The sequence below is a fragment of the Lepisosteus oculatus genome, chromosome 12 (assembly GCF_040954835.1).
Source record: "Lepisosteus oculatus isolate fLepOcu1 chromosome 12, fLepOcu1.hap2, whole genome shotgun sequence".
Classification (NCBI taxonomy): domain Eukaryota; kingdom Metazoa; phylum Chordata; class Actinopteri; order Semionotiformes; family Lepisosteidae; genus Lepisosteus; species Lepisosteus oculatus.
In genome coordinates this window covers 24,646,933-24,674,421 of record NC_090707.1, presented here as the reverse complement: position 1 = coordinate 24,674,421, position 27,489 = coordinate 24,646,933, and the positions used below count along the sequence as shown (strand labels likewise).

Genomic DNA, 27,489 nt, shown 5'->3' with positions numbered 1-27,489 from the left:
CACTGGATGAGCACTAAACCCAGCAGTCTTCAAACACACGCTTGAAAAATGGATTGTACTGTAAATGTGTCTTTCATCTAGCTTTCATACCTGATTTTTCGGAATGGCACAGATATCCATATTCTCCAAATTTACGTTTACATCATGATCAGCAGATATTGATCTACATATACTAATAGCTATAATTTTAACAAGGCACTTCACCGTGACATGGGATTAACAGTGTTATACAGTATATGGTTAGTCTCTCTTTAAGATGATTTCATTAAGCATGGAGTACCACATTTATTTTATATCAAGTGTAGTTCAGGCAATGCAATTAATCTGCCTTTCATGCTGCAGGACTGAACTCAAAAAACCTTATAATACAGTTTAGATATACTAGGCTCCAATAAGAATTTTGTTATTATTTTAAAACCACAGCACATATGCAAAATGCACAGGCCTGTTGAAGGCACTGTAAGTATAGTGCAAAATCTTCATTTAGAAGTCAAAGACATATTTTTTTTTTTCTGGTACAAAGGTATTTGCATTTTGTAGGTGTTGTACCTACATCCATGAAAAAATCTAAAATAAGCAAGTAAAACTAACATAATTCAGTTCAAATCAGTGAAACATTTTGAAAAAAATGTCTAATGGATCATGTATTGTACTGTATATGTCAAGGGTGTAGTATCATCCCTCCCTCTTCCCCATTTGAAAGAACAGGTGTTTTAAAAAATGCTGGAGGCCTTAGGTATAACTGTTTTTGGTTCTTTTCCATATTGTCCTCAGCATGATGATTCCTTAAAAACTAGACATAAAATAACTCTCACGCAGGGAAATAAAGCATTCTTAAAAGCTAAAAATGTCTTTTTAATGTCTGCTGCTGCTTTACAAGTGTGTAAAATAACAACCGTGTTGATCTTAAATAATGTTGTGTCATAACCCCAGGAAAATTTCATGCTCTGGTTACTGTAGAACTCTTAACATAACAGTATAATCTTTAGACTCCTTAAAATGCTTCCATTGACTTTGTAGAGCTTAAGTGTGCAGTGCCTTGCCATCTTCACCTCTCCAATGAAGTCCAAATCTGTTGAATGACAAATGATGTCTATGTAACAGGACTGAGCAGGTTAATGACATGACATCAGCCCCATTGAAACCTACAATAGATAGTGTACCATAGTGCTGCAGCAGACGATGTGGTCTTTTGGCACAGACTAAACCTAAAAGACAATTGCAGACAGATGTGCATGAGCAAATCAATAATTCTTATGTCCCCATGAGTGGAAAGAGGAAAGATTTGCAAAAGTGAACATGAATTTAGGAGGGGATACAGATTTTCAAGGGAGTACTGAATTGGATATCATGCTGCCAGGGGTAGATCAGAGCTACAGTACATACATTGCAGATACACTTTTCTAAAAGTGAATATTTTTAATCAAGCCTTGAATGTTAAAACTAAATACCTTTATAGGTTAACTACTAAGTTAAATGTCAACAAAAACCCAAAGAAAAATCAGAAGCTAAAATATTTTGATTGCATATGTATTAACTGTCTTTATCATTGTTGTTATGGCAGCTCTCCATAAAAAGGGAGTTAATACTTATTTAAAACATTTTGATCCCCGAGATTACTTTGACAAATCATACAATCAATTGTATGTCATCCATGTGTGCAATAAAAAGGGGTTCACATGTTTTCAGAATAAATACATCCACCTTTGTCATGTCCCTCAGTCAGGTAGTAAATGTCAGTAAAACTTCAGCCATGAAGACCAAAGATCTTTCAAAAGAGGAAGAGGTGTTAGTGGGCCAGCAGGGGGCCCTCACTCTGCGGTCCATGCGGGTCCTAATGCCCCAGTATAGTGATGGGGACACTATATTGTAAACAGGTGCCGTCCTTCGGATGAGACATTAAACCAAGGTCCTGACTCTCTGTGGTCATTAAAATCCAAGGGCATTTCTCCAAAAGAGTAGGGGTGTAACCCCGGCGTCCTGGCCAAATTTCCCATTGGCCCTTAACAATCATGGCCTCCTAATATTTCCCCGTCTATGAATTTGCTTCATTACTCTGCTCTCCTCCCCACTAATAGCTGATGTGTGGGGAGCGTTCTGGCGCACTATGGCTGCCGTCGCATCATCCAGGTGGATGCTGCACATTGGTGGTGGTGGGGGGGAGTCCCCATTACCTGTAAAGCGCTTTGAGTGGAGTGTCCAGAAAAGCGCTATATAAGTGTAAGCAATTATTATAATTATTATTATTAAAACAAGTCAGACCTAAAAACCTGAAACGGGGATGAAAGTATTGATTTCCCCGGACAGTCGTGAATTCTACTATGCCAAAAAGGGTCTCTTGCTAATAGACTTTAATCATCAGGGAACATCCAGGTTCCAAAAGTTTGATAGTAGCTTTTGTGTCAACCTCAGACTCAAAAGAGCCCTGTTACAGCTTTAAATTTCTAAATGAGAATGAGGGTGTACATCTATTTTTATCTGGGAAAAGAGGAAGAATACAGCACTTAGACTGATCACTTCCTGGTGAAATGGAAGAAAGCAATTTACACAAAACCAGGACTAAAGTTCTCATAGTATGAAGATATGGGCTTTCAGACATATCATTAACAGAATATACAGTATGTGATAAAACAACTGGGAAATTGTGACCATGATATAACAACTTTTAAATCTCTAAAAGCTTATTGATAGAAAAAATGGCTAACAGCACATATTAAGCTTATAGATGGATTCAAAGCAAATGAATAAAAATTATTACAATTGTAAAAACTTTGTTATGAACAATATTCTATGACAAAACATATTTTTCACTAAAACAAGAGAACACATAACAGGGCTGCATGAAGACAGCATACAAAGGACAGATTCAAAGTTAAAAGAAGAGAGTACTGTGCTCTTCTGAGATCTGCAACATACAGTACTCTACAAAAACACTACAATTTTAGAAATATTAACCATGAAGATGAGAGACAGTTTATAGAAATATGCGGTGATGCAGGAAAAAGCAGGTGAGTAGCAACTAAAATCGTAAACTTTGCAATCTAGAGGGGGCCATTCAACCCATATAGGCAGTTTGTTTGCTAGTACTGTAGCTAATAGATCTGAGGTTCTTTCTTGAAAGCAATGGCAATCAACATTACATAGCAACATGCCTGTGCAACATGTTCTAGACTCTCAGCAAACCTTTGCATAAAGAAGTGTCTGATGTTCTCAGTTTTAAAAGCACTTCCCCTTTGCTCTTTCCTATTTTTGAGAAGACAAAAAACATCCTAAAAATTAAAAAAGATTATTAAAATATACTGACCTATATAGTTTAATGGATGAATAAAAAATGTTTTTTAAAAGAAAATAGTTTTGGAACCTGTAAACATAGAGCAATAGCAAAATAAAGACAGAGCACAGTGAAATTCAAACACAGATCAGAAAAGGATATAGTGAAAGAAAGAAATACAATATTAAAATGTCAGCAAACACACTAAAATTAATTTCCATTACTTTAATGGCAGTGATAGAAAAATTGGCATTTATAATTTAAATTTGAAAGATGAAAGGCAAATAAATATTCTGACTTGGAGTTTGCACAACTAAGATGTAATTATTGTAGTAGTCCAGGTGGGCAGCTGCGTCAGCATGAGTAGGCTGCAAAGGAACAAGTAATAGGTTTATGCTGAAAAAAAGAAGAAAGAAAACACAACGTGCAGCACAATGCCTTCTTCAGGTGTGAGCAGCCTCGGACGAAATGTTGTGTTTTATTTCTTCTTTTTTTCATCATGGAATAAACCTATTACCTGTTCGTATTTATTGTAGGTGCCTTGTGTCTTAATGGGTTAAATCTTTGAAAATACATTCTGACAAATTAGCAGAATTTTATGTTCCTGTTTAGATTTTACATTTATGTGCTTGAGGGGGAATGGTGGCATAATGTGTTTAGAAATATAGTGTTACCACAGATATGCAACTGTAACTACAATCTAACCTTTTTATGAAAGTATGCTAAACATATAACAATGATGGAAATATGGAATAAAGGGTTCTTCAATATTAAAATCAATTAATATTAAAAACCTTGCTTATGATAATCCATTTCACAGTGTTATTTTATAAATGATATTCACTACAGATAACATTTGCAAGATTTGACTTTGCTTTTTATTGTGCTACACACATACAACCTCTAGGACAAGAACACACATTTTAATAATTCTATTAACACATTTTATATGTGGGTTTGAAATCATGAAGTGATCAAAACAAACCGTTTCAAGGCAAAGTAATCTATACTTAATTTACTGCTTAATTAGGCTTTATACTGTACATTCTAAAACCCTACAAATGTAGTCTGGCTACTGAAAGGAATATTGCATTTATACTTTATACATTTTATCATTTTGCCACAACCAGACAACCAGGCATTATTTGATACACTACAGGTATCTATAGATCATATTTGTTTCTCAAAAGAGCACTGCAATTGAATCAGAATTTGCATTAAAGAGGTTCTTTCAGAGATGATTCATTAGATTATTGCAAAGGATTAGACACATGTCTTCCTATAAATTAATGGAGTTATTCCACCTGGACATAATAATCAGCACTTAAAAAGTAAAGTGCCTCCAGATCTTTAATGTTGGATCAGATTTCTGTATTCTCATACACTTCTAGCCATCTAGCTTTTTAAGAGACTCTGGGGTTTTTTCCATTAGTAGTTCACATATATGGATGATTCCACTCTCCTTTTAAGCAGAAATCTTATGGCACTGTGTACATGATGATGTGCTGCTGGCTGAAGTCATATCTTCTTCTACTGCTACACATCTGGCCGCCTTATTACAGAAATTAAGTGGACAACTGTTTGGACTTTGAATGGTCTGTTAAGGAGGTCATCCCTGGGTTTAATTTTTTTTAAGGTTTCAAAGTTTGGAAATTGAATTACATAGCCAGCTTTTGCAGTTTGTTTTTACATGAAATAAAATATTTTCTACAAAACAAATCAGACACCTTTATTATAAACAGCAAGAGAAATTGGCTAATACAGAAAGAAAACAATGTTAAAAAGGCATGTTTGTTAAAAAAAACTAGGTAAATACTAGGTAAATAAAAAATACAGGTGATGTACTGTACTGTAGGTATGAGTATAAAAAGAAAAAAAAACTGTAATCTAGACCCTGGCTTCATAAAACACAATACAAACAAAACATGGGGCTACAACATACGAGTTGGGCTTTACTGTCGAAAATTATTATTGTGTCCTTCTTTGCTAATAAACATTGATACCAAAGTGCAATGGAATTTATGGTCTGAATTTATCTCTCAGTGATGTAACTGAAAGAAAATCCCATTCAGTTCTGATTAGTTCATTTTTTATTGCTCCTTTGCTCCAGTCCAATTATATTGTATTCAATTGGTCTTGCTGAACTATCAATAATGTTGATTTCCTAGCTGATGGAATGGCAATTCATCATCACATTTTTAGATCACACCATTCATCAAGCTCATAACAGTTTTTGGTGATGTAATGAGACAAGTTCTAGGTTTTATTAGATTCAGTGATCCATTTACATGACACTGCTAGAAAACATATCTCACCTTCAAGACCCATGCTGCGAGAAGAGATACAGATCTAATTTCGTTTAATTCAATTGTCTATCTACATTACCTTAAATCTTTCATGAGTGTTATTTTACAGCATACAAGTTGCTAATTGAAACAAAACTTTACTGCACCTATACTGAAACGTTTTATAGGTCTAAGTGAGCAGATAATATAAAATTGATATTTTTTTTAGAATTTTCTGCATTTAAGACAGCCTTGTAATGAGAACTACAGTGATATAAGGAATGCATAGACACCATCAATAGACAAATTGAAATAGTCATCGTCCCCAGGATCTTCAGTTTACAACTATAGCACCTGTGTATTCATAACCTGTCTTGACGGTCAATCATGAAAGATCTTAAATTTCTTATATTAAATTTCTTTTTCTGGCACAGAACTATGTCTGGGTTTTTGTATTGCTGTAAACATGTTTAATGTTAACAGTGGACAAACTGCAAAAAATAATCTGTTGCCTTTGTATGGTACTTTTCATTGAAAAAGAGCTACTTTGGGTGGAAGTCTGCACATGCCTTATGTGCCAGACGCCATATATCCTAAAACATTTTAGAACAGCGTTATTTGCTCTTTGACCTGTGGCACTTAAAGAAAGATACTGGTTGTGCTAATTTATTATTACCACCTATTTCCTATTAATTCAAGAACAACTGCAAACAACAACTGTTATTCAAGCTAGGTTGAATAATATGAGCAGAACTGAGAACATAAGAAGAATTACAAATGAGAGGAGGCCATTCAGCCCAACCAGACTGTTTAGTTGGTCCAAGGAGCTGATCCTGCTGTTTCTGGAAAGATACTGTGTTCCATACTCCCTCAACCCTTTGCGTAAAAAGTTTTCACTATGCCAGTATTCCCTGGTTCAAGTTCCACTGTTTATTTTTGTACTGTGGTTATGGGTGGAGTGGTGGCACTGTGACTAAGGATCTGCCCCTGTGGCTGGAAAGTTGCTGGTTCAAATCCCCCAGCTGGCAGAGGAATCCTACTCCATTGGGTACCTGAGCAAGGCCCTTAATTCCAACTGCTCAAGGGGTGCTGTATTAATGGTTGTCCTGTGCTCTGCCCCCAAGCTTCTCTCTACCCATCTGTGTGTCTTATGGAGAGCAAACTGGGGTATGTGAAAAGAAATGCTTAATGCAAGAAATTATACAGTATATGGCTAATAAAGTGATCTTATTTGTAAGTACATTACAGGTAGGCTGACTCTGTAAATGCATTTGAGGGTTTTAACTTTCTTGTAATCTTCTGTAATCTGCACCAGAATGTATCTACTGTTGTTGCTCTTCTGTGGTCTGATTCTGCAGCGAAGGTAACAAAAATTGTACCCAATATTCTAAATGAGGTCTAGTCCATGTTACAATTTCACACAATTTTAACTCCTTAGTTCTAGCGGGATTAAATTATACAAAATGATCAAATACCTATAAACTGCTACACCCACTTACTGTATGCAAACAACCATTTTAATCAAGAAAATCAACTGATCAGGTGAAAAAATGAAAACTTACTTAACCCATTTAACAAAGAGCGGAATTCAAGAGTTATTTAGCAAATATGTTGGAATCGAACAAGAACACCTCCTCTGTGTTCAATGGGTTGAGTATCACCACATATAGTAATATTAGAATATTGCCATAGCATCTTAAATTCACAAGGTGTCTGGAAATAGGTTTAATATTCCATCTGAAAGACTGAAATCATTGGTATGTGAAGTCTGGTAACAACATCTGCCACTCAGTTTGTTACTGTAAATGTTACAGCATTTTGTGGAGAAATTATAAAAGAAAATTCCTGTGTTATGATCACATGCAGATATGACAAAGGCTGGAAATGATTCAGTAAGTAGAAGTTCAGGTGAAAGAAATATGAATCAAGTAAACAGATTAATGAAAATCCTTGAAAATCAAATGGGAGCTGTGTCACAATATTTTATAAGAGAATTCCTTGAAGCAAAGCTGTGCATTAAACATTAAAGTGAATTTTTATCAACTGGTTAAATGCACTACCATTAATAGGGCTTCTTATTTTGCCCTTGGCTTTCTTCAGACTAAGTCATACAGTTTCCTTAGATCCCAATCTTTCTGAATATTGGAACCATATCATATAAAGCCCTGAGGAAGGTCTGAGATTGGATTCTAGTATCTAAATTCACACAGTCTAGAGGAGCCCTTGTGAAAGGAAGATACTAGAATGACATCTACCTAATTTATTTCTACAGACAACAGAAGAAAATGCTATCTGATGCTATTCTCTCTTCCATGCATGATTTACTCTGAAAACTGGTTCTGGCCTCTGCTTTTAAATCAGACCCGAGTTGAAAGAAAACCCATTTGCAATGATTTTGTATTAGAAATTGGCATGCCCATATTTGCTTGTCTCTGAAGTGCTGATTCCAAATGGATTAAACAAGCATCTATAAACAATTGATACACACGCCAGCACCTGTTTTTACTGGCCAGGATGAGGTTTTGCTATGTATCACCCTTTATTTCAAGAGGTAAATCAGATTCATAAACTTGTTATATGAGCTCAAACGGGATTTCATTTTAAAGCTTTAGCACTCTTCAGAATTAAGAACTGTATGTTATAGAATGGGATAAACGGACATTCCAAAGCAGAAAATTAACATTTCAAAATACTGTGTTCTGTGTGCAGTATGTACAAGCAGGTTAAAATAATTAAAAGGGGGGAATGAGCACAATTTGATTGGTTTTTAAAATCATGTGAATGTTTTTTGTTTCTCATCAGAGAAGTAAAGCATAACTGAAGTCTTTTTTAGCAATATTAAAACATCAGACATTGCCCATTATTTGTGCTTTTTAATAAAACTGAAATTTAAATTAATTATACGGCTTATGAATTTTAACCATTTAATAGACATTCAATGCCTACCTGTGTCTCCACTCACAGAGAAATTGTCTCTGTGTATTCGTCTTCTTCATTTTTTAATGAAGTTTATTGCTGGGCATTGTAGGACAGCAAAAAATGTATTGTGTTGCAATATTGACCTAAAATCAACCATAGCCTATCATAGCCTTTTTTTAATAAAGGAGGTAGCTAAATTGCAAAGAAAACTGTTTATAATTGCAGCCGTGAAAGCAAATGATTTATATAGCAGAGCATTTTTTCTGGAACAACCAAAATGATACACTGTGCTCAAGTCACAGCTGCGAATCCCATCTAGGATCAGAACTCAGAAACCAATTGTTACAAGTCCAAAACCAAACCACTGCTCCACTCTGGAAGACATGCCTAATGAGGTAGAGTAGCTATTAATGAGATAGATTAGCTATTTTATGCCCTATTTTAACATTCTTGCCTGTTAAAATCTTGCCCCAGAATAGCTGTGCCTGCCATCTCTGCTCTCCCCCATCCCTCTTCCCCTTTTCTGCAATCCCTCTTCTCTATGCCTTTCTCACCTACAGTCCCAGCTTTTCAACCATTTTATATCTTTCTGACTGCATTGGGCCTGGACTCCTCGTTCACAATCCTGCTGGCCCCAACGCCCGGTGCTGATATGTGACAGGGCCCCAGCCCTCTTGGGCCCCCAACGCTGGCATCCAGTGAGAGGGCTGGATGCTCACCGCTCCCCACTCCCCACCACAAGCTTCCTCTCAAGGAAGCTCCTATCCACCCTCCAGACCATCACTAGATGAATATCAATTTAGCTTCTATTTTTTTCATCATCCTTGGGTTCTGTGGGGAGTCTGTCCCAGTCTCAGAAAATTGACTCACCTTTCAGTTCAACAGGCTTGATTCTGCTATTAGCCTTACATGTCTTTTTATTCTTATTACTTTCAGTCTGCCACTGTGCCTTTTTTTATTGACACATTATCTTAATTTTTCAGGAAACTCGTGTGAATACAAGATGTCAAGCTTAAGGGTATGCTATGTTGTAGGTTTCACAGGAATGCCTGTAAGCAACTGCAACTGCAAGAGATTCTCATCCGAGTCTGTTGCATTGCCAGTCATATGGCTGGCAATAGATACGTAGATACTTAATCCCATGAGGGAAATTGCAGTGCAACGGCAGCCTGGCACAGTCAACACAGCACAGTGTAACGAAATGATACAATAATACAACAATACACTACAGTAAGTACAGTGAGAAGTAGTGCAGTAAAAAATGGAGTATACAGAATTGCACACAGTACAGAAGATACAAAACAAACCAGAATGTACAGTACACAGGATGATGTATTGCACATTATAAATATATTGCACATCAGTTGTAAACAGAAAACACAGCCGTCAACAGGGAATTCATGTTTAATCCAAAAACAGGTCAATGTTGCCCCTGCCCAGACACACAATGGATGAGTTGTAAAGTCTCATGCTAGAAGGAAAGAATGACCTTCTGTAGAGCTCCATGTCACACCATGGTTGGATCAGTCTATTGCTGAACTTGCTCTGTATTCTGACAAACATGTCATAGAGCTGACGGGAGACGTGGTCCATGATGGCCATTAATTTGGACATCATTCTCCTCTCAGCCACTAGCTCCACGGGGTCCAGATCAGACCCAATGACAGTACTTGCTCTTTTGATTAACTTGTTCAACTTGTTGGCATCCCCTGCTCTAATCCCAGAGCCCCAGCACACCACCGCGTAGAAAATGGCACTCGCTATAACAGACTGATAGAACATATGACGCATCTTACTACACACATTGAAGGACTTGAGCCTCCTCAAGAAGTAAAGTCAGCTCTGGCCCTTCATGTAGATGGCTTCTGTGTTCTTAGTCCATTCCAGTCTATCATCAATACTTGTATGAGTCCACTATCTCCACGTCACTCCGATGGATGCAGACAGGAGTAGGTTGGACCCTCTTCTTCCTGAAGTCTATCATCAACTCCTTCGTCTTTACCACGTTAATTTGCAGGTGGTTCTCCCCACACCACTCAACAAAGTTGTTCATCAGTCTTCTGTACTCTTCCTCCTGCCCACCTTCAATACATCCCATAATTGCAAATTATTTTTTAAGTAATTAATTATTCAACATCACGTGTAATTCAGCTTTCAGTAGCCATACTGCACATATGCACTCTACAAATTGTTTGTGCCCCATGTACGGCACAATGGCGAGTGTACCAACTGAAATTAGAAACACAAGGAGGACATATCTCATCTGGTTATAATTAGTAGTTGCTTAATGTTTCAATCCCATCTATCCTTTTCTTAAAGGATTACCCAGTCAGCTTCATTCACATCCTATAAGTTGTAGACTCCTACTTTTCACATTTCTTTGAAAAGATGTGTCTCCTCTTTTAAGTCTTAGATGGCTCTAAATTTAATTTGTTTAATTTGTGTTGCAAGGTCCTGCACTCCTCCTGATTTCTGATTTTTGTTTAATACACTCAATAATATTTGTCTTTAGTGTTTTTGTTTTAGTTGTTTTATTGTAAAGACCCTTGAGATGATGTGTCTAAAATGATCTGTATAAAATAAAGATAATTTACAGTATATGTCAAGAATGAGAGAACTTTTAAAATGATCTCCCTTAATGTGAATTATATCCTACAATATATTCATACACTTTGTTGGGCTTCTTTATTGTTTCCCTACACTGACTAAATAAAGTCATGTGTCTAAATATGAATTTGAATTTCAATTTTTGCTTCCCTGTGTGTTTTAACTTGCACTTATAAAGTTCAATTTAATTTGCAAAGTGTCTGCCCTGTCCTGGATAATGGTCTAAGCCTTTTTACAGTCTTGTTGTATCAGTAAACTAACAGGTTTACTCACTGTACCATAGTCTAGATCTCTGACATACATCAGAAAAAACTAGAATCGATCCTTGTGGTTTGCCACAAATAACTTACAGTAACTCTAGTGTGAGCTAATTCTCCTTATTAGTTGTCTTTACTGTATGCTTTTTAATCATTCCTATCCATCTGCACACATTATTTTGGATGGACTTCTGAAGCTATTACATTTGAGGATTAGCCTTTCATGTAGTTCATCAAAAGCTTTCTTTAAGTCGAACTTTATCATGTCATTTGCCCTGAAGCAACTGTATATACATACTTGCCCTACGAACTTGAGTAATTTATACACAATATACCCTTCTAAACTTTTTCAAAATTAATTTATTTTTCATTATTAGATTTCTTAATTTCTCAAATTAATTTGAAACTAATTCACACTAGTCTATTTCTCTTAGGAATACACCTGACAACAATGTATCTCTCTTCTACAATAGCTTGTCTTTGTAACTTGAAAAAAGCAGATAAAAACAAGGGCTTTCAAACATTTGAGCCTTAACATTTGTAGTCACAGTTTCCTATCCCAGTATATGCGAGGAAAACTAACCCCCCCCCCCCCCCCATAATATAATTTTGTCCTAGCTACATGCAGATCTGATTGTTCAGTTCCTAAAAAATCATCTTGATTGAGTTAGGTGACATTTTAGTTTTAAGTTTGATCCTTAAAGATGCAGAAGAATTCTTTCCATTCCTCTAACATTTTTTATGTTTCAGTGTATTTCAGTTTCTGTTACAATTTATCTGTGACTTCTCCATTGGTAACTAATTTAAGGCAGCGATTCCCAGAATGAATTATACACATTTCAGGAAACTTCAAATAAATAGAGAGGAAATACAGAATTCCATGGGGATAAAAAATCAATACACTAAAAACTCTTAACAGAAACATTCCTTTGGAAAAAATAACTAAATGCAATACTGTATATCATCATGCTTAGAAAACTCTTTGGGTTTTAGAAATGGGTACTAAAGGCAACATAAAGCAAACCACAATTTAATTTCATTTTGTAAACCACTTTTTATGCCCCTATCCATAATTGGAAAGATGATTATTAATTTTAAATATTTGTCAATAAAGTCAATAAATGAAAGGTTTATAGTGTAAATGGCTGGAGACAGATGAACAGATGCCCTGGAGGAAGAGAAAAGAGAAGCCATCTAAATGATTTTTCTTTGATTTGAAAATGTAAATTTAACTCACCAATCTGGCTAAAGGTCAAACTGGGTGACTACAGAGAGCATTTCAAATAATTTTATGAAAAAAGTACTGTAACCTAATTATATGTAAATCCATAAATGCCAAAGTACCCCCTAGAAAAAAAAGGGTATTAACAAAACAATTTACAGCTAGTGGACAGAATAATGGAAACTGGGTGTGTTATTCCTTAATAGGGTGTTGGGAAACCCCACTCATTTTCAATGACAAAGAGTTTACCAGCAGGAGGAATGGGGGACTATCTTTTCCAACTCAAGCCTGGTTGATGGAGGTGGAAAATGCTGTCTCAGGTGTAATTCAAGAAAATCCCATACATATGCAATTGGTCTGGTGACTAAGACCATGACATATGGATAAGATCAGTGCCATGCTCATCAAAACATTGGGTGACCACACATGCTCTGTGGATGGGTCTGTAATATTGGAAGACACCCCTCCCTGCTGGAAAGAAACATTCGATGAAGATGATCACCCAGTACCTTTAAATAGTGATTAGCACTGACCTTGTCTTCTAAGTTAATAAGTGCACCCAAATCATGCCAGGAAAATGTGCTCCACAACATTACAGAACCACATAATGACTTTCTTAAGAGGTAATGTACTGTGATTAGTGGAGTACCCAAGGGACCAGTGATCTTCCTAATTGATATTAATTATTACATTCTGAAATAGTAAACTAGCCAAGTTTGCAAATTATAACAGACTGATTAGAAACATTGTAGACACACCAAATTAATTTACAAATGATTCAGATAAAGTTCAACACTGGGCAAACACCTAGCAGATGGCATTTATGGGATATTCTAGAATGACAGTGAATGACCTGAGACAGCGTGTTCCACATCCATTAACCAGGTGATGAGCTGATTGACTTGAATTGATCTAATCTCGATTGATTGAGTTGATTGAGTTTAGTTAATTGAAGAATGATGTCACATCCCTTCTAGTGAATTCCAGATGCTAGCATGCCTTACTTGTGGTGGCCCCGCCCCCAACTAAGTGGCTTTGTTGTTCCCATTTTCCTCCTCATTGTACATCATTTGTGAAACATAGAATATTATATTAAACACTAAAAAAAATAACAATTGTCTAAAGTAGTCAGTCCTAATGAAGTCCTGAATTACATGAATAAAGATATACATTTTCAAATACTTTTCAATTTAGATTAAATCAAACTCAGTTGCATGCATTTGCTTACTATAGAGGAATTCCTGTTGTTCACTTATCCTTATTGTTTCCTCTTCTACTTACCAATGTAGCCAATGTAATTCTTCCCAAGGATCTCTTGTAGTTGTTACATTTGACCAGTGGAAGACATCCTTCTGATAATTCCGAAATGGTGGTCCAAGAGACAGATCACAGTTCAGCCTTCATCTTCCTCCACCATCTACTAATAAACTTATTAAGGCAATAATAGCAAAACTAAAGATGACAGGGAAATAGGGTCTCATAGGGTCTCTTCGCAGTGGGCTGTTTCCAGAAGGCGGCGCCTGGGAGGCATCCTCACCAGATTCCCAAACCACCTCAACTGGCTCTTAATCCAGAGGAGCAACCACTACTCCAGGGTCCTCTCAGAGTGCCGACCCCAGCAGCCATATGGAGAAACTTCATCTCTGCCACTTGTACCCATTCTCATTCTTTCGGTCACTACCCAAAGCTTGTGACTATAGGCGAGGATGGGAGTGCAGATCTACTGGACAACCAAGAGCTTCACCTTGAAAACTCAACTGCTGCTTCACTGCTATGGTTAGGTACTGTACATTACTGCACTATTGCAGGTGCTGTACCAATCCGCTGGTCTTTCTCACGATCCCTGCTACCCTCACTCATGAACAAGAAGACTCCAAGGTACTTAAACTCAACCACATTGTTAAACACTGGGTCTTGTTCACAAGTAAAGGCGACCTGAATTTAGATTTGTGTACTTAAAATGCTTATCCAAAGCCATCTACAGCTTCCCCGTATGCCACTCAATTTCAATCATTTAGCAGTTAAAGAAAAATCAAAGCTAAACAAAACAATTGATTTATTTTTCTTTTATACACTGCTCTTTCACATGATTTCACAATCTCACATGTATTTCAGATTCACGCTATAAAGTGCATTGTTAAATATATATCATATTAGGAAAAAAGTACAGGTAATCACATTTCAGGTAAATGAAAGTGCCCAAAATATACTATGGCACAGAATTATTATCAGTTTCAGTTAACTAAGTAACTTAGTATTTTTCATCAAATATAAATCAAGCTTTAATAGCATTTAATGCATTTAAAAGAATTTTATAGCAAGCTTTAATTGTGTTTATAATACATTTAACTTTGAAAAACATCATTGAAATAATTTTATTCTGTGATTAAACATGTGATTTAAAAATGATGCCCGCTCTGTTAATTCTTTGCTTCCAACTCAATATGTCCTCTGTTTCAGAAACAATATCTTGTTCTTTGTTGTGGAGGGGGCATTTGTTGGCTTCAAACACCTCAGATATAAAGTATCACAGGTCAGACTACTCATGGTCAAATTATTTTGAAACGCAATAAAAATGAAAAAAAACAACCACAGAGTTTAAATCTGTGCTAATGGTGTGGTGTGCACTGGTTAATGTAAATTCCCCAATTACCACAAAGCATAAATCAAGCAATTGTTTAATGTAGCTGAATACAAAAGTAAAGTATACTGTAGTCATTAAGGAAAGGCTAAAGCAAACATGAAGGCTTTCTCAGAAGATAAGCTTCTTATGAATCTCTAAATGTAGTTCAATTGTGCCCGCATTATCCCATAATGAACCAAATAGCTGAGACCTTTTCCACAGGTGCGTCTTTTAAAGGTGACTTCTATGTTTCTTGATCACCTGTCCCCACTGCTGGATCGGAGGGCTCCCACTGGCAACCAGCTTCCTCAGCAGGCCACTGGGTTCTAGCTGGGGAACGTCAGGGTGAGCCTGATGGTAATGCTCCAGCTTCTCTAGCACTCTGGGCAGCCCCACCATACTTGCATAGAACATGGGCCCCCCCCTATGTCTTGGCCAACTGTAACCAAACACATAGATGGCATCAATGTCCTCTGGCATTGCTGCAATCCCTTCTTCCAAGATGCAAAAGCCCTCATTGATGAGAGAGTAGAGACAACGCTCCAGGATCTCCTGGGGGTCAATGCGGCGTGCACGGATGCCATGTATATTTCTGTACTCTTCCAAGAAGGTCTCAAGCCATGGATCAGGTGTGGCAACTCTGCCTCCTGGCTTGTCATACAAGTACCAGCCCCAACCTGACTTCTGGCCAAACCGCCCTTTCTCACACAGGATATCTGGGAGAGGGCTATACCTGTGTCCTGATCGGATGCGTGGTGCTGCTCCAGAGGGTAGTATGAGACCTGTCAGCCCAAGTTCCTTCCGCACCCTCCATCCCACATCCAGTCCTGAAAGGTCACTCATCTTGAAAATGCCCATGGCAAAGCCAAACTCTTCCACTACCTGATCAACTTGCTCTGGCCTGGCTCCTTCTTCCAGGAGGAAGTATGCTTGCTCTGTGTAAGGCCTCAACATGCGGTTTCCTACAAAACCTGAGCAATTGCCCACCAAGACTCCAATCTTGTCAAGCTGCTTTCCCAGCTGCATTGCTGTTGCCACCGTCACAGGGGAGGTGCGAGATCCACGGACAACCTCCAGCAATTTCATCACATGAGCTGGAGCAAAGAAATGTGTTCCAACCACCAGTTCAGGCCTGCAAGTCACAGAGGCAATCTCATCAATATCCAGCCCAGAGGTGTTGCTGCATAGCAAGGCACTGGGCCTGCAGACTGAAGACAGCTCCCTGAAGATCTGTTTCTTCAGATTCATGTCCTCAAAGACGGCTTCAATCACCAGGTCAGCGTCACACAGGTCCTGGAGGTTGAGGGTAAAGTCGATGAGCGCCAATGCTGGTGCCTTTCCTAGTTTCCTTCCGTTTCGTTCCACCATGGCATTGACAGCCTTCCTCCCCACCTCAAGCTGTTTCTCCCCCATTTCCACAGCAATGACCGAGATACCTGCTCTAATCAGGGAAACAGCAATCCCCTTCCCCATGGTTCCTAGCCCTGTAGAAAGAACAGATACAGTATTATATCCGTTATTAAATGTACATTTTAAACCTAGTTCAAGTAGGTAGCCACCTCAGCATGCATAGGCTGCAAAGGAACAGGTAAAGGTTTAATCCATGCTGAAAAGAGAAGAAAGGAAACACAAAAAATGGTCATTTCTGCAAGAGATGCAGTAAATAAGGTTGCCGGAGGTACAAGATGTCATCTGAGTGATCTGGAATTGTCCTGAGAGCCCTTGAATGAGTGTGGTGTTAGATATGTATTTGCAGGTACATATCACATATCATATGAAGCATTCATATCATATGAATACATATCACCTGCAAAATGCCCAGCTTTCTACAACGGGGAAACTGGAAGGAGACTCAGAGACCACTTCAGAGAACATGTTAGGGCTGTGAGGATCAAAGATTTCTCCAAGCCTATAGTTTCTCATTTAATCTCTAATGGTCATGATCACACTGATCTCTCCGTCTGCATTCTCAAAGAAGGGTTTCTTAACTTCTATTGCAGAAGTACATCTAAAACCAAAACTATCCTGAAACTAGGTTCACACCTTCCCCTTTCTCACAATGACAGACTCATATACTTCTAATCCTCTCTATTCATTTGCAGGTTTCAACTTCACACCAGTCACGCTAAACAAAGAATGTCTGTAATAAAGAGATGCACTATAACAACATTATAGAAACACTGTTACATTGCTAATACCCCAATATCTGCAGACATTGTGTTAACATATAAGAATCAGGGTGACATCACAGATTTAAAGCAATTAAAACTGAATTTTATCTGAAACATTTTCTATCAAAGATTTTTGCTCTTCCATTACTTAATCCTAAATTGGCATAACAATCTAAAAACACATCTATTCAGAATAAATTCATACTTAATATCAGCCACTAGCACTGCTAAAGATTGTAAAATACTTGTACACATCCTGTAGGATTTATATTTTGTTGCTGGTCAACATAACACTACTACACTACATGTATATCAGGTAACTTTTGTGTATTTAGTATTATCGTGTTAAGTGTCTACCTGTATACCTTTACAGGATATAGATAAGAAGTTAGTACAGATTGGATGAAATTCCCATAACAGAATTTTCTGCTGTTCTTTAACTGCTTATTTTATCTTTAATTACACAGTTGACTATGTTGTTCAAGATCATTTCAGTCATTCAATGATGAGTAGCAAAGAAGCAAAGATTCCAAAATTCAATCCATTCCCAATTCTAAATCCCAAAGCCAAGTAACTGTGCTTTGCAGCAGGTAGGTGCAAAAAAAGCCTTTTGGCTGACAGAAACTGCCAAAAGAGACATGCTTGGATGTGGCAATTTGTGGACAGGTTGTTCTTTTCTGAATCTGAACCATCACATATCCTAAATGTGTGAAGGTTGCCTGTCATTGCATTGTAGCTCAAGTAAACAAATCAAACATCTTTTCCTCCAGCAGACTGTTAGTCTTAAAGAACTGACCTCAAATGCTCTTGTAAATTACTCATAGCATAAAAGTTTTCCTGAGGACCTGAAAAGCACTTGGCTGAGGGTCTCTTGCTCCTGCATATTTGCAAGGAATCCATATGATGTTTTTTTCCAGAACTGAAGAAGCAGTTTTCAAGTTGCAAGAGCTTTTCCAGAGACAATTCAGTGATGCAAGATTAAGTGGTGATTTGGACCAATGAACCTTAAAAACATGATGCCTCAGGCTTGCATGTAAACACAGGAATGCTTTTCTGGCAACTTCATCAGGAAGGAGTGCATTTTATTTTCAATGGGGAATGGAAGTAAAAAGGTCAAGTTATTGCCTGTTGTACCAGCAAAGCGATTTGCTCATATCTGATTGAGGAACAGCTTGAAAACTAAAGAAGAGAAATCCACAGAGGACTGCAGGGAAGCAGAACATAATTGCCTAAAGGAAAACCTTAGTTTGGTGAAATAAAAGTAAAAAAAGCCTCAATTCACCTAAACTTACCTCCAGTCATGAGTTTTGTCAACCCCCCCACAAAAAAACTCTCCAAGGAGAAGCCTCAAATATTTAAGCTATTATACAGTGTAAGCCTTATTTCCAATTGTTAAATTAAATACAGAAACATCCATATCAAAGGGATGTGTTGTACATCGGAAAAATAAAATTAAAGGGTATAGGAATCTTAATGGATGTAATTCAAGACAGATTATTATTAAGTGGTATTATTTGTAGCCACATTTATGGTGGCAGCAAAATTATAAGAGACATAAACAGAATACATTAAAATACACTTAAGTGATCTACAGTACTAGTTTTTTCTGTAGGTTGCACAGTATATGATTAGTTAAATATTCTTGGGGTACTTTCTTTCATCTGATGAGTGGGTCTTTTTCAGGCAGTCTTTTGAAGAATAAGAGTACAATGTTCAAAAGCTAGGTTATGTCACTCTACTGTCAGGACAGCTGCAGAATAACCTTAGACAAATTAGTTAAATTTCTCAACTAAAAACAAGACAAAACTAAACTGACATGAAACTACTAGAAACCATCCCCTTCTTCCATAATCCAGTATGAAAATCTTTCCAAAACTCAATCTCAATGCAGCAGCAATAACACTGCATCAGGAAGAAAGCAAGGCTTAAATGAGCAGTTTGTTCAAACGTAATTTGTATCTCAACTGTAAGATCAGGTTTTGTAATGCCAGTGGAAAAAATCTCAATATTGTAGCAGGGTATGTCTATAGGTTTTGCAAAGAGAGCTGCAAGCCCTTGAAACTGAAGCACATTCATTGCTTTCTTTGCAGAATTAGATGGACGTTTTCTACATGCGGTTTAATGAGATGGAATTAACAAATGAAAATGTATATGGAACATTTTCAGTATCATAACTGCATAAAACCAATTCAATAAACGTCTTCTATTACTCTAGAAGAGAGGTAGATGGAGTGATGGACACACATCGCACATTAAGATAACTCTGCTTGTACCTTTGTTTAAATGTCTCTTATTTTGTGATCCTGTTCTGCTTTATACTGCCAGGCAGCCTGCTGTTTAGAAGAGCAATAAGAGACATTTATACAGAACTGTTAACACAGCACAACTTATTCTCAAAGGTGTAAATGCAGAGACTTAATTTCAGGCAATCCTCATGGAGAGAAATTAGTCTTTCTGTGTTCTCATTTTATCTTGATGACTTAATGCAGAATATTGAATTAACCAATTGTTTATTTCTTTGTCTAGTTTTAAAGCTAAAAGTGCCATTTTTGGTTTTCCTAGTGTTGTTTTCTAGCTTCGTTTATGGCGTGATTTGTAATATAATAAGCAGCCCAGGGAAGCAGTTGGTGAATTGATGAGGCCTTTCTGAATTATTTGTTTACATTAACAAAGAGCTGCTACGCTATAAAACACAGCTTAGGCAAAGGCATTTTAAAATCAAATGTACTATAAAAGCATGTCTCCACACAGACCAAAATTTATTAGTTCCTCCCTTTTCTTTTCCAAGCAGAACTCATGAAATGAAAAGACGGTGGAACTGGATGAATCCCAGGCATGCTGGCAGCAAAATGATTGGAGCTCGTCTTACCTATTACTAAGTGCCCTTCCCTGGTCCTACCATTAAGTGCTAGATCTGTACTATGGAGGAATTCATGTCTGGGAATTAAGATAAGCCAATTCGTAGTAGCAGCTGAGCTTACCATTGACCAGAAATCAAATTGTTACCCAAACCTAAAAGTCTAAAGACATTTTCAGCAGGCAGACCTGAAGATATCTGCTCCTGCCTGGAATAGTGATTATTTTTTAAAAAATAATACCTACATATTTCTTGTTTTTATGGTACACACTCTGGGGCACAATCTGAAACATAGTTACATCTTCATTTATAACATCTGCCAATGGGATTGTTTCTAAAACAACAGTCATTTTATGCATCAACTACAAACACAGATTTTCACAGCTCTGGAAACTAAACTAAAATGTTTTAGAAGATCAGCATGTCACTGTTCCCTTGATGAGACATGTTATAGTACTGTTAACTTGGGGCACTCAGATCTGCCTCAGAGTATATTGGCCAAAACAAGTGTCTTGCTGTCAAAAACACTTTTCTTTCATTATTTCTCTGATGCAGCCCGCTGATGCTGCATTTTACATAAATGTTTGCCTAAAATGCCTGGGGCGATTCTCAATGTTTTCCCCAAACACTGCTCGGATGCATATGACACTGGCAAGCACAAAATAAGCATAAAGAAGAAAAAATTAAAGCAAAGGGCAGGTTCTGTGCCCACTGTGTCAAGGCACAGGCTGTCATTTTGGCACTCATCACCCCCTGCCTATCACATCTCTTCTGCACTGTCTTTCTCTCTCCTTGCCATGAGCGCATCCGGCCCTACAAAGCAATGAGCAGACAATGCTTCCCCCCTATGAGACAAGACTGAGATGCTCTGTAGGCTCAGTTCACTGGATTAATAATAAAACAATCATCCATCTACAGCAGAGGGGAGCCGCAATAGGTACAAAACAAGAGAGGAGAGCAGACACCACTCCTCATCCTGCCGCTATCCTCGGATCCTTCACCAGAAGAATACCGTCACTTCATTCAGAAACATAACACAAAGGACACCTCCCTGAACATCTCAGAAAAAATAGTTATTAGAATACTTACACTCATTATCATGCTTAAAGGTATAAGACAACCTTTTACAGTGATGGTACAAGGAAATTATACTGAAATACAACTGCAGACTTCTGCATTTGTTTATTTTCAGTTCAAAACTGAGCAGGTGGTTTGGTAGATGTGAGTGCCAAAGGAGGAATGCTGGGCATGTGGGAAAAGAGGTCAGTCTGAGGGTGAAGGCATCTTGTGCTGAGTGCAGGACACCGACTGACTGTGCTGACTGGAAGCTATGCGTATGACTGGAACTGAAACAAAAACAAGCTGCTGCTTTAACTCTTTACTAGACACTAGAGCTGCTGGTGTAAATGGTGGATGTGGACAGTGAAGAGTAAGATTAGTGTTCTCATTAGCTGCCCCATGCTGCTTGTTAAAAATATTAACACGCAGACACAAATAAAAAAGATCTAGACGTGAAATAAACTAAACTTTCAACCCAGCTGCCAAATTTAAATACCAAACCTACAGTCAGCAACATTCCATTGAGCAAATGGGATTACAAAAAATAATCAGTTAGCCAGCTATTAGAATGTGATATTGGCTCTTTTGAACTTAATTCAGTAATTACACTGATCTTTAAGGATGCCTGCAAGGTTAAGACTTGTTCTTTAGTTATTTACTTTAAAGACTGACAAAAGACTTTTTCATATAAATTCACAGACATGTACTTGAGGTGCAATTGGATGAGAGACACATCTGACACTGACAGAACCTGATCTCTGTAAGCACCCAGAAGGGCTTAGGAGTTGCTGGGAGTGAGAAAGCCCTGTCAACTACTCCTATCCTACCAACAGCAAGTGCCACATCTTGGGAAATCCCAGTCACAGTCGGTTAGCGACATGACCAAGGATCAAGCCTGTTTTCCTGGAGCTCAAGATGCATTCAGACAAGAAGGAGAAATAGAAAACTTTAGTTTTTAACCAATAATGTGGTCTTAAACAATTTCACTTTTTACATTAAAGTTGTTCTTTTGTGCTTTAAGATTTAGTTTGATGTCATACAATACACTCAAGCAACAAGCAACAAAAATGGTACATATGAAATATGTTTTTTAATTTGTTATTTGTTTACCCTCTCCCCAGGTCATATAACATGCCTTATATAAATTCACCTTTAGGTAAAAACCCATGCTTACCATAAGACAATTCTTGGGTTCTGGAATGTTTATGTTAAATAAAGAGCAAGCAATCAAGTATGTTTCGTTCATGGATTAATAAACTGGAGCATTTGTAAAGGTCATCAGAGATCCATTTTGCACTTCAATCTCTTTTTGTTTTCATTGGAAATCATGAGTAACCATTATTATTAATAATAAAATAATAAACTTTATTTTATATAGCACCTCTAAAGGTGACTTCTCAAAGCGCTTTATAGAATGACAACAACAATAAAAAATACATAATATATGCATGATGAGAACACACATTTAGAGGAGACAATAGATGGTGGGACTAAATACAGTAGGTGCAGAAGGGTAAAGAACAGAACCAGTTAAGTAAAAGCTTTTCTAAAGAAGAAGATTTTGGGTCTGGATTTGAAGGAGTTTAGAGAAGTGACTCTCCGATATCCTTGGGGAGAGAGTTCCAGCTTACGGGAATAACAGGAGAAGGTCCTGTCAACCACAGAGTGTTGACTCTATGAAATTAAAACAAAGAGAGACTGAAGTGCAAAATGAATCCCTAATGACTGTTACAAATGCTCCAATTTGTTAATCCATGAACAACTCACAACTGGCAACCCACTGAAGCTCAGCAGTTGTGAGACTGGTCAGTACCTGGATGGAAGAGCTCCTGGGAAAAACTAAGGTTGCTGCTGGAAGTGGTGTTAGTGTGACCAGTAGGGGGTGCTCACCCTGCGGTCTATGTGTGTCCTAATGCCCCAGTATAGTGATGGGGAGACTATACTGTAAAAAAGGCGCTGTCCTTCGAATGAGACGTAAAACCGAGGTCCTGACTCTCTGTGGTCATTAAAAATCCCAGGGCGTTTCTCGAAAAGAGTAGGTGTGTAACCCCAGCATCCTGGCCAAAATTCCCATTGGCCCTTACCAATCATGGCCTCCTAATAAACCCCCTCTATGAACTGGCTTCATCACTCTGTTCTCCTCCCCACTAATAGCTGATGTGTAGTGAGTGTTCTGGCGCACTATGGCTGCCGTCGCATCATCCAGGTGGATGCTGCACATTGGTGGTGGTGGAGGGGAGTTCCCATTACCTGTAAAGCGTTTGAGTGGAGTGTCCAGAAAAGTGCTATATAAGTGGAAGCAATTATTATTATTAATTATTATTATTATAGACAGGCTTGGGGGACAGACAGGAGACCAGAATTAGGTGAGCATGAGGATTTTGAAGTCTACACGAAACTTGACAGGAAGCCAGTGCAAGGACTCCAGGATAGGAGTAATGTGATCACTTGCACTACACCTGGTCAGAATTCTGGCTGCCGAAGTTTGGATATCCTGGAGTTTATTCAATGTGGATTTAGGGAGAATTCTCCAGATTCGGGAGAAGACAAATGTGTTGATCAGCTTTTCAGCTACAGTTAGTGATAACATAGTCCAGCAATATTTCTGAGGTGAAAGAAAGATGTTTTGACAATATGCTGCACATGTGGGTCGAATGTCAAGTCTGAATCAAATATTACCTCCAAGTTTTTCAATTTAGACTGAAGCTTAAGTACCATCCACAGATAGGATTACAGCATTGGCTTTACAGAGATGATGGGGGATAAGCAAGACTTCAGTCTTGTCACAGTTTAGATTATAGAAATTTTAAGTCATCCATAGTTTTATGTCAGAGATGCAATTAGATAGAATAGAGACAGCCACATCAGTGTCAGGTTTGGGATGGATGTAGATTTGAGTATCGTCAGCATAGAAATGACAGTTGATGCCATATGATCTTAAAAGTTGACCAAGTGGGAACATGTAAATGTTGAAAAGTAAGGGGCCAAGTATCAAGCCCTGAGGAACATCAGGCTTAACGGGTCCAATTTCAGACCTTAATCCCCCAAGAGAGACAAAGTGACAACGATCAGTGAGGGAAGACTTGAACCATTTGAGAGCAGTGTCAGAAACTCCAAACACAGTCTCAAGACCAGAAAGTCAGTTATTGTATTATTGCAATCATATCAACAAACTAGTAAGTGACTTTATTATTTTTTTATTTCCAATATTTTATTTTGTGTTTAATTACTGAACAGTACAGTTTAGGTTACTTAAATGTTTAATTAAGTGTATTATAAATTTGTTATAATATAATTCTCTCCAAAGTTTTATTTCTGTACTGTACTGTATATTATGTGTATGCTATATTTGGTGTTGAAATATTAGGATAATATGTATAAATATCTTGAAATTAGGGAGGATCATTGCAATGTTATGAAGTGTAATTTGATATGTGTGCTCATGCAACAACTAAAAAAAGGTCACTTCCAACTTCAATAAAATCAAGGCTAAAGACTTGCGCAACCCATATATAACCTGGGAAGTGGGTATAATTTATAATGAAACAATGTTAGTATACCCCAGCCATTTAAAAGCAATTTCATACACATTTCAGTTCAAATAAATGTAATCTTTGATGCTTGAGCACATATTACCAACCTGACAGCAGGCAATGAAGTCATTTTATGGGTATGTCTATGTTCACCCTTTGCTTCAGTGGCTGCATCTTGACCATCTTGTCTAAATCTAACCACAGGGAAAGGTATTTTATGGTCTTTTGAGGTTTCACTTAAGCTTTGCAAGATCTAGGCTGTAGCTTCAAAAGCTTTCAAAAAAGTTAATCCATTGAATCCGATTCCAGCAAAAGTTACCACATCATGAAATAAGGTTTGTACAGTATATTTCCATGACCAAGATAAGGTAGATTAATAGGTGGGTAAACATAAATTCTCTTTTAACACAGACACTTTCAAAATGGGAAGACACTGCATTTAAGATGAAAAAATAACTAATTTAGTCTTGTACCACTACAAAACCTTTTGCCACTATTATTGAGAACAGACCAAGGCCTCTCAACTAACTGCATGGCTCGTTAAGGTACAGTACATTTGTGCACCTAAATAAATGAAAGGATTTCAATATTTATGCAATTATGACATTTTTCTTTAATATTATCTATTATTTTCTGTCTGTTTTCTTGCTGTGAAGGTGTAGAGTAGGATGTTTTTTTTTAATATTAATTTCTACTTCAAAGTGACATATCTGTAAGTTTAAAGCAGTAATGTTAAAACTGTGTAAAGGTCTGAATATGTCTGTCTAATCAAAGTGAAACCTCAAAGTTCAAAGTAACTCAGCTGACTGAAGAGATCATAACTGCACAGGCTATAAATTAACTACTAGATCTAATGCAGTTGTTCAGTTTTCTCAGGAATTTAACACATTTATCAATATAAGATATTTCAACAATATTAGGTTAACAATATGTAAATTTGGGGGGGTCCTTAGCTGCTCAGCCAGTGAGCTGCTCCTTCTAAGAAAAGATTGGTTTGTACGATCCAGACGTTGAACTTGAACTTGAACTTTATTGCCATATGTAACCAATACTGGTACAATGGAATTCTTACTTACAGAAAGTCTCTTGATTGTAAAACAAGTGTAAAAAACAAAACAAAGTGCAAACAGTGCATCAAGACAATATACAAACAAACAATAGACAATGTGCAAGTAAACATGTAGACAGTTTGAATGTAAACAATGACTGGAGATGTGCAATAGATAAGAAATCATAAAGAGGTAGATGTTGATGGTGTAGGTGTGGTCCGAGGGGGATGGCTAAATGTGTTCGCCAGTTTCACTGCTTGTGGATAGAAGCTATTGAAAAATCTAGTGGTCAGTGTCCGTATGCTCTTATATCTCTTGCCTGAGGGCAGTGGGGTGAAGAGCTCATGCCCGGGGTGGTGACTGTCCTCTGTGATGGACAGAATTCTACCACGGCAGCGGTCCTCATAGAGCTGTTTAATCTCGGTGAGACCGCTACCGATGATCTTCTGGGCCATATTGACCATTCTCTGCGGTGCCTTTCTTTCTCGCAAAGAGGTGTTGCCATACCACACGGTGATCCTGTTGGTGAGGACGCTCTCGATGGTGCAGCGGTAGAAGTTCACCAACACATGTATTAGCATCCCCAATCGCTTGAAGACTTAAATGTTGCACATTTAAGTCCTTGATAATGTCAATAGCTCAACGTATTATGGATTTCCCACGTTTCAATGGTCCTTTAATGAACTAGGTTAGTATTAGTCCGGGCTCTTTTCTTCAGGTTAAAGTATTACCACTATGATTTCCTGGGTGCCTACAGGTTAGTAATGATAACATCATTGAGGTGAGTCCAATCAGTCACTGTTGAGCTTGTAATTCTCAAAAGCTGAATAGCTCAAATGGTGGGTGGCTCAAAGGAGCTTGTCTGCACTGTCTCATTATTCTCACGTTGCTACAGAGTTTATTCACAAGATGTAAAGACACAGCTAGAGATTCCAAATTGGGTGGGTATACTATAAAAATAATAGATATATTCTTTTAAATGTCATGCATGTTTGCCTGTATGGATTCCTTTTGGGGGGAGCATATAAAAGGACAATATGACTAGACTTAACACTTCTTTTTTTTAAAGTGCTTGATTGGGTCATTACAGTTATTCAACATAAATACCTGGTATCCTAGGTGTGCATCATGACTCAATAAAAAAACAGCACGGTCCTCTGATTTCAGGAAACACAATCTCACTAGAAAATAAGATCCCACAGGTTTTATGTGCAGTGAATGTTTTCTCACCTACCTATGACACCTGCCTTGTGGAAAGGTCTGGGCTTGGTGTTGTGCCAGCATGCTCCACTGGGCATGCTCCATTTCCCCACAGCTCTCTGGGCAAAATGGAGGTACTGCAGTGCACGGGCCTGGCCAGAGTTAAATAGGGTGGCCATCAGTGCCTTCTCCATCTCCATGCCCTGGGTGAAGGACAGAGTTGCTGCTGCCCTCAGGGCCTGCACACAGGCCACGGGCGCCATGGCCCCTCGTGAGCTCTGTCTGATCCTCGTCAGAGCTTCCTCCAACAGACGACCCAAGTCTGGTGGGCAGTGAACCGGCCATGAGCTCACCCTCCGAGGGCCCAAGGGATGGCCTGCAAGAAAAAAACAAATCTTGGCTCACAATGTCACCACACATCTAAAACACACTGGCC

At 37.9% G+C, this 27,489-nt stretch overlaps 1 protein-coding gene across 2 annotated transcripts in view; it reads right to left on the bottom strand.

Annotated features, from left to right (window-relative positions):
* Window positions 1–14,600: 14,600 nt before the first annotated feature.
* Window positions 14,601–27,489, bottom strand: part of ehhadh (enoyl-CoA, hydratase/3-hydroxyacyl CoA dehydrogenase) — a 35,678-nt gene continuing 22,789 nt past the window's right edge. For both annotated transcript variants that reach the window (XM_006636720.3, XM_015359154.2), the window contains 2 exons: window positions 27,088–27,429; window positions 14,601–16,668 (listed from right to left, as the gene is read on the bottom strand). In XM_006636720.3, the coding sequence (XP_006636783.2) occupies window positions 15,416–16,668; window positions 27,088–27,429 (1,595 nt within the window). In that variant the 3' untranslated portion in view covers window positions 14,601–15,415. The remainder of the gene's footprint in view (window positions 16,669–27,087; window positions 27,430–27,489) is intronic.